The sequence below is a fragment of the Sinohyriopsis cumingii genome, chromosome 3 (assembly GCF_028554795.1).
Source record: "Sinohyriopsis cumingii isolate HCF-2022 chromosome 3, ASM2855479v2, whole genome shotgun sequence".
Taxonomy (NCBI): Eukaryota; Metazoa; Mollusca; class Bivalvia; order Unionida; family Unionidae; genus Sinohyriopsis; species Sinohyriopsis cumingii.
Genome location: NC_142963.1, coordinates 79774279 through 79783393, shown reverse-complemented (window position 1 = coordinate 79783393; position 9115 = coordinate 79774279). Strand labels below are relative to the sequence as shown.

Sequence of the window (9115 nt, the reverse complement as noted above, 5' to 3'; positions counted from 1 at the left end):
TGAAATGATTTCATTGTACCATGTATGTTCAGCTGAAAACATTCTCGAGGCAACTTTTAATTTCTCTACACGTACAATCTATTTTACAGATACAGTGCATGCCAAGGTTTGTGGTGCCCTATTCAGCCCCAACGGTTTTCCCGTGCATGGGCACGCCATTTAAACGATATCATATAATTCTTTTTATTGCTCAACATTACTCCAATGGCAGTGTAACTATGGGAACACCATAGGATAAAACAATAATATCCTCCTCTCTTTCTGACAACATTGCCATATTGCAAGCAACAGTGCTCTTAATATCAACACATTATGGCCCTTATTCGCAAAAATACAATATCCAGCATTCAATTCAAGTTTTGCTTGGGCATGAAACAAGCATAACCTCATTGCTAATAACTTATACCCTTTGAAGGTGGATGAACCTAAACTATGCCGGACCCAGCCAAAACATTTATCACCAGGAAATTATTGGTTGATTTACTCTAGACTAAACCTCAGGTAGAAAACAGTCGCCATATTCTTCCTTCAACATTGATAACACTGAAGACTTGTATCGGGGTTCTTGCTTCAACTAGATTTTAAAAAAATATATTCAGTGCAATTTTCCTAATGGTCTTTGAATGACTTTTTTCATAGGCGAGCTGCTTTCCTACTCATCATTCAAATGGCACCATGTTTTTAAAGTTCAACACATCGTAATTATCAAAGACTCGTCATAATTCATTATCATATGCTTAAACACAACATATCCCAGAGATCAGTTATACTTTCCGCCTCTAAATGTACTATTGGTCCTGTCTGAGCAGTTTGACAATACATTTAAACCGCATCCAGAGGCCCTCTTTTTAAATTCCTGGCTCTACTTAATATTTAAAAGCAGAAAATTTACACGTATCTGTAATAAAATGCCTTGAAATCTCCTATCTGTCGACGAAACCTTTTAAATGATTCATATTGCTTAGGAAACTAGCGGTACACCAGGGTTAAACGGATCAAGAAAATTACATTCTTGAAGATTATCTCACACATACATTCTTATCTCTAAACACTCAACATAAATAATACATTCTGACCGTCTATCAGATCTTGTATGTACTGTTTTCTTTTTCAAACCACCATTTGTAACATATGATGCTCATTTTACTCACAAAAGGACTTGGTGTATCCCAGTGTGTTTAGGCCTTATGTACGCATATCTTTCAATTTTCGCAAGTCTTCGATCTACATTTTTTCTACTCCGTTGTGAAAATTGTGTCGGTAAAGCAAATATATCCTGCTTCTGTATAGATATTGTAACACGAGGTGTATTCCTTTCAGTTTTTTATTCTTTTATGTTTACATATTTTAGATTTCCATTTTTGTTTGTTCTTTATCCTCGTGCAATCTATGCAGTTTTTGCCTATGTCAATATATGTATTAGAGGAATTATCACACACAAGTTCAGAAGATATATTATTAAGTATTGTTTGTTAATGTAGCTTGCACATGTCTATGTATGTATCATGGGTTTTTTAATGTCTTAATATTTCCATAATTATTTACTATATTGTGTGAGAGTGTGCAAGATCAGTCCTGTGATACACTTTAACCTATAAGACAACACTACACTGGTAGTGTTTCCTTATTCTGTGGAGCCATGTCAACATAATGAAGAGTGCAGTATAAATGCAATACGCAGTATATATTATAACAGCTCTATTATTGCGTTTGTGCAGATATGTTCATGTTCCATTTTATAGATTTATCTGTGAATCATCCTACATGTTTGTGTAAACAAATGTAGCATATTCGTTGAACTTACTTATTACACTTAATACCAAGAGCAACGTGCATACAATTTGTTTCATTGTTTATTCACAAGATCTGGGACTGTTTATCGTACCCGTGGGGATTTCGCAAGGAAAGATGACCCTTGATGATACCCATGGGAACCTATCCAACTTGTATGGACTGCTAGCAATGCTTAACACAAATCTTCGCAATGGGTGCAAGATTATGGTTTTTGTGGGCCATTTCCTTATCTAAGGGTTTCCGAATACATGCAGTCAGTTTCCCCATCAGGCATTTCACATGTCTCTTAATTGATCTCATATTTTGACCAATAACAAAGTATACGAACCAATAAGACGTGATATCCACAGTTTTAAAACAGTACCGTAATCATGTAAAGATGTATATTCAACGCTCTCTTTTGTGTTTATTGTCTGTCTTCTTTGTCTGTGTTTTGTAATTTTGCTTCAGTGAGAGTCGAAAGCTCTCAGGATAGTTAGAAACTTTTCTTTAACAGTTTATTACATATATCTGAATCAATCCTACTATAACTAATAAAGTCACGCTGGAGAAATCCAGATCTCGACAACAGGCAATCATGAACCAGAACTCCTGTAAATGGAGAAGTGACCAGAAGCTGAAAATCAAACTCACTATTTAATTACACCAAACCTGGTTGATGTCCAGCTAATAATGTCCAGATTACTGAAATGTCGAAGATCGGTCATTTTCAGTAAACGGACCAATTAAACGATTTGCAAGTTACATCATCGATTACGGCGATACTCAGTTCTGCGCCATTCCAACTGTTTTAGACATCGAACTATTTGCACTAGAATTCTGTATGTTGCTTAAATATCTATCCAACCCCTAACCCTCACGTTTCCTCAACTTAACCTCGATCTTCAGTGTTCGAGCATTTTGAATAAGAACTACGTTTCTTAAGAGTAAACATTGGTTGGGTGAGTGCATTTCCTTTTTACGCCTGATTCGTATATACATGAGTACATAGTGGGAATCTCAAGTGTGTGTGTGTGTGTGTGTGTGTGCGCATGTGTGTGCATGTGTGTGTGTGCATTTGCCTTTTCTGTTGGGTCTGCATTTGTCTTTTCAGTTGGGTGTGTATTTGTCTTTCCACGCCCGATATATATGACATGAGTACATGGTGGGAATCTAAATTGTTTCCATGATATGACAAAGACACGTAGTCCCTCGGTAATAAGGACGAACCACGGGACCAATGTCAGCTGCATCATGTTTGTATTTACTTTTAATGCCCATTAAGTGCACATATGTTTATAAGCCGGATAACTCAATAGTTTACAAGTTATGAAAAAGGGGCTAAGTTCCTTGGTCTAGAATTGAACCCCTCCGCTAGTTTCTACTACATATATACTTTAGCATGCACATCTAGGGCATAAACGATTGTGTGGCTGACAATATAACCAAAGTTATTTATGACCCATGGGATATGTTCCTGGGATTGTTATATATATATTGATATCGTATCGGACATGAAAAACTAAATTAATACATGAACTTAATATCGACCGAGGGTTAATTATAATTGTTGATTTCACTTCATTTCTGTTACATATTTAAGACTTATATTCGAAACAGAAATTGGGATCGTCAGTGATCCGAATTTCTTTATTGCATTTCCGAGATATTAAAAATTGTCTTTAAAATGTAAATTGACTTTAAATTGGGATCTTCAGTGATCCGAATTTCTTTATTGCATTTCAGAGATATTAAAAATTGTCTTTAAAATGTAAATTGACTTTATTTCTGAATTTTAATTGTCCCTGGTAAAGACTTTAATTGAGACGTCTTTAGTGAAACCAGCTGGCACTGATCATATCATCTAACGTCGTGAACTTTGTTTCATATCCTACCCAGGAAGGGTTAGAGTCCTTGAAAGGGACGAGTTGGGTGAAATTGCCAGATATTATGATCTTTCTGAAGCGAAAGCGTTTTTAACAAAATAAGAGCAAAATATAATTTTGGTTTAGAATTTTGGTGGGAAAGAAAATTTTGAATGATATTGCCATGGTTCTGATTGGTAAATTTATTTCTGACTTTTATATGAAATTAAAGGAATTACTGCTAATTAACCAGATGGACCTGGATTAACAAAGCTTCAGCTACAGAAAGAAATGATGCAAAAGGGAATTCAAAAAAGGAAAAGGAGAGAGAGAAATAAGAAGAAAGTGAAATACAAATGCAGATGCAGAGGAGGGAAAGAAATGCAAACTAAGAGATAAAAAGAAGAGAGGCCGTTACAAAGGGAAAGAGTGAGAGAAGAAAGGAAACTGCAACATAAAACAATTACATCTGGTAGACGGGGCACACCCCCTCTTTACAAACAAATTCAAGTTTTGATGTTACAAGAAATATTAGATTACTCCCTTTTTTAAGAAGGAAAAAAGTAGATAAATACTTTCCTCACCTTCAGAAAATTGCTGAAAACTTAAAATGGTCGAAAGAATATTGACTGTTATTTCAAAGTGTGCTTATTGACAAATTTGTGAAGTCTGCAGTTCACATTGTTCCAACAGAGAACTTATCATAATGTGGTTAATGAAAATATCTTGAAGAGTTATTAGGTGGTACCTGAGGGATATCGATAAAGGTTTAGGAAATGTAGAAAAGAAATCGGACAAACCATTTCGAACTTGCAAGGAAAAAAGATCAACTATTTGATAGGTGGTGCTCAGCCATGAGGGTTGATAATAACTTCAGTCAACTTATATTAAGTTAAGAATTGCATCCATAGTGATGTCAGGACCTATCATGATGAGCAAACGTTGAAACTTTGGAAAATACTACTCGCACTGCTGATGATTATCCCTTCACTTGTCAATATGTCTTCCTCTCAGCAGTGTTTTGGATATAAATCATCTAGTCTCATACGAACACTTCCAAATCTCAGTCTGGAAGAACATTAGAAATCAAACTTTTCATAAAACTGGTCAGAAATCCATATCTCTTCCAACGTGCTCTTAATGTAAAAGAAAAGGTACTCTCTTAATGTAAAAGAAAAGGTACTCTCTTAATGTAAAAGAAAAGGTACTCTGCTATAGATTGAACAATATCCAACCATCATAGAGACCGAGATATTCGAAATGTTCTTGCTTCAAAGAGATATAGATCACGGCTTTGGATTGAAAGCAATACATTAGTTGGGTCAAATAAACCCCAGTCTAGTTTTATTATGGAGAATTATGAACCAGTCATGTCGAAAGGTTATATGTTACTTATCGGTGATTCTGCCAAGCCTATCCCTATTAAAATATCAAGGAAAACAGGAGAATCTCAGTGTCTTTGCTATTGGGTACTTTGTCTTTATTTAAGGTTTCTTTCTAGGGAAAGTGTTCATATTTAAAGGCGTAGAGTTTAGCTTTGTTAAAGTTAATCTCCATCGTATCAGTTTGTCACCAGACCGAGTCTCAGGATCCGTGGTTGTCGAAGCAATGGCTTCTGTACCTACTGAGCGTATGCATTTATTACTAGGCAAAGACCTAGCTGGAGATAAGGTCCTGTTTAAGCCACTTGTACCTGACAAGCCTTGTTTGGATCAAAATGTTGATTCGATTAAGAATGAAACCCTACTTTTGCAGTTACCAGAGCTATGACAAAAAGAGCTCTTGATAATGATGCTGATGAAGAAATTATTCCCTTAACTGACACTTTTATTGGTCAGTCTTCTCATGAGGTCAATTTTGCTTATAGTATTGATCAGTCAATAGATGTTGATCACACTGATCGTCTTTATCCTACTTATTCTCTCTACCCTAATCAGGGCGAGAAAAGACAATCACACGTTGTCGAAAAGGGACAGACTCTTGAAACTTGTTTGTTTTAAAGGGGTTTTAATGAAGCTAAAACCATACAAGTAACCGTTTTTATATTTTATGATAAACGGAGTCTTTATGAGAAAATGGAGATGGAGACCACCTGAGGTACCCGCTGGTGACGAGTGGTCAGAGAATCAGATTTTAGTTCCAATGTTATATCGAAATGGACATTCTTAGTCTAGTCCATAAAACTCAGTTGGCGGGTCATTTAGGAGACAATGTGACTTATCAAAAAGTCTTCAATCAATTTTATTGGCCGCAAATTAAACGTGAGCTTTCTAAGCACTGTAAATTTTGTCACAATTGTCAAATGGTAGAAAACACCAAATCAGACGATACCAAAGGCTTATCTGCAACATATTCCTGCTTTTGACAAAGCATTTAACAAACTAATGGTAGCCTGTCTCGCTCCCTTTCCTTTCAACGGCTCAGGCAACCAATAGTTGCAGACCATTATGTTTACATCCACAAGATTTTCAGAGGAAATTCCATTGAGGAATATTAAAATTATAACCGTATTAAAAGCTTAGATAAAGGTTTTTAGACTTGTTGGCTTTCACAAATTTGTCCAGTCATATCAACGGTCAAAATTTATGTCTGGAATTTTCAAACATGTCATGCATGAATTAGGCACCCAACAGTTAAAATCTTCTGCCTATCACCCTGAAGGTCAGGTGTTTTTGGAAAGATTGCATAAAATATTGAAGAATATGATTCGGTCATGTTTGATACAAAAATGGGTTGGGATATGTACTGTTGTTTGCTGCTAGGGAATCATTTCAGGAATCATTAGGTTTTAGTCTGTTTGAACTAATTTTTTGACAGACAATCCGAGGATTATTGAAATTACTAACGAAGAATATAGTTTTAAATGAAGATTCCAAGATTAGTCTTCTTGACTATGTCTACGATACTAAATATAAATTATTTAATGCATGTGAAGTAGGAAGAAAAAAATCTTCACTCTACTCAGTCAAAATGAAATTAATGTATGAGAGAAGTCCAAAGGAAAGAAGATTACAGACTGATGACATAGTTCTGGGTAATTTACCCACCCCTCAGGCCTAATTTGTTCGATCTCATGCAATCGAAGAGAAAATAAATGACTTAAATCTCATCATTCACACTCCTGGGAGACAGAAACAAAACGATTATATACATATGCTACAGGAGTAGTTTGGTACATATACTCCAGGCAATTATTCAATCAATTTAGTTGTCCTTGTCCCATACAGTGAGGATGTAAACAGTGAAATCCAATATGGCTATAGTAACTTGGTTTAACCAGTCTTCGGAATTCAGAAATACTGAACAATCTGTACCATAAACTTTCACATATATAACCATAGGAAACATTATATATATATATATATATATATATATATATATATATATATATATATATATATATATATATATATATATATATATATATATATATATATATATATAAACAGATCATGTTCCTGTTTTAGGATCAGTCTATGGAATTAGTTACTGCTGTGTTCAGATATTAATTGAGAAAAATTATGGATTGAAATTATCCACTGGAATTACAAAGTGCTCATTGACTTTTTGGATTGAAAATATACTTTGGGGTTATTGAGAAGTCATTCAAAGAAAGAGCGGATTGCATCATTGTAGTACGTCAGGATATTCAAGAATATTGGAATTCATTCGAAACATTGCAACATTTTGGACCTGTCATAAGACATTATGGTTTATTTAACATGTACTTGAGAATACAATACTGTATCTTTTGAATCTTCACCTTTTATTCTCAACAAATAAATTATTTGTTTATTTTCTTAAAGTTGTCGGTTTCACTTCATTTCTTTTACACATTTTAAGACCTTAAGTAGTAAATAAGTTATCAGCTTTGTGCTGATGTTCAAATAGTCGGAAATAATACATGTGTCTGGATTCTGAGTTAGTTATACAAAATTAATTACAAGTAATTACAATGTCGATCGTGAAAAAGAGTTGTTTGACTTCTAAACTCAGTAAACACTGATGGGAACCATATGAAATGGATATACGAACATAAATGAAACGAATTTCTTAGAAAAGAAATGTTTGAACTATTAATGTATATTTTGTGCTTAAAACTATCTTCCAAATAAGATGTTTTAGGATCGACAGTAATTGCAGGTGAAATTCAAGAAAAGTCTAGTTTTACTACATGAAGAATTGGCATTTGACATAAGAAGCAGCAACTTCAAAATGGCCCCACTATCCTAATGTAACGTTGTGCACTGTATTGTATTGTATTCAAAAACTAGATACATTAAAAAACCAGACTTGAATTAAAGTTGGACACAAAAAGAACAGGTGGGATTAATCTGAGTGTCAAAGAATTGGTTATAACGGCATTTATTTCATTATTAATAATAATAAATACGATGCTCTTCGTACACTTTCTCAAGCAAGGCAGATACTGCTATACATTCGATGGAATTGGTCATTAATTCGCAGAAGAAAAGAAAAAAAATGAAATAAAATAAAATTGAAACAAACACACAAGTTGTAAGGACTTTCTTCTAGCATAATTAATCATGAGTACATTTTGAAAACTTCATGTGCCAAAATGATCTCGGCATTGTGGTCTGGTTACAGCTCCGTGTCTGTTATTCTTGACAACCCAATAGGGTGATTGAACCAAGAATAACACTACTACAACTACTACTACTACTAATAATAATAATAATAGAGGACTGCAGAGCAGTGGGGAGGATCGCATCCAATCTTGAACAGTAAAACAGAACATAAATCGAAAAAAGAGGGTGCTAAGAATATAAAAAGTCATGTATCTGACGATTACGGAGATGACAATCCTTACAATGTATGCACAAAAGTGACAAATTTCGAACAGGTAGCTGAACGGTAAACATAGTAAGTATTATAATTATAAATTCTTACCTGGTAATAAAGATGTCATGTGTTAGTCAATGTAAAACAATCTTTCAGGACAGATGTTTTGATTTAAGGAAATAAATTCACATTTTTGTCTAATCCTTCTACATATGACTCTGCCCCTTATCTGGGTGGGTAATGTTAAAACGACGGGGGAATCCGATCAATGATCACCGTGCTATCTCGAGGTAAATGTTGTCCGTTAGATAACGATGCCCGTAACTGCCTCGAAAAGAACGAGGGATGAGTAATGTTATCGGTTATGATAAAGAGGGACCGTTGAGGATAATAATAATAATAATAATAATAATAATAATAATAACAATATGTACATAGGAGGTGATAAAATATAAAAGAAGTCGTTTATCTCGCTTTGCTGAGTGTTGGTCGCTTCCCCAACCCCTTCTATACCCTCCAGGCTGTATCAAAAGAATAATAATTGGATACAAAAGGATTAGAAAGACAGTGTATTCAAGTATTTAGTCGATATGAGGAAAAGTCGCTCCGGTTCTACTTCTACATATCCATAAAATATGTACATAACAGATGTAGCAAACAAAATGTTGAAAAAT

The 9115-nt window shown here is 34.5% G+C and overlaps 1 protein-coding gene across 1 annotated transcript in view; it reads right to left on the bottom strand.

Annotated features, from left to right (window-relative positions):
- The window catches only part of LOC149803177 (fat-like cadherin-related tumor suppressor homolog), an 80257-nt gene extending 71527 nt beyond the window's left edge, over positions 1 to 8730 (bottom strand). Inside the window, exon 1 of the mRNA XM_089952792.1 lies at positions 8550 to 8730. Within this exon, the coding sequence (XP_089808918.1) occupies positions 8550 to 8568 (19 nt within the window). The 5' untranslated portion in view covers positions 8569 to 8730. The remainder of the gene's footprint in view (positions 1 to 8549) is intronic.
- Between the last annotated feature and the right edge of the window lie 385 nt (positions 8731 to 9115).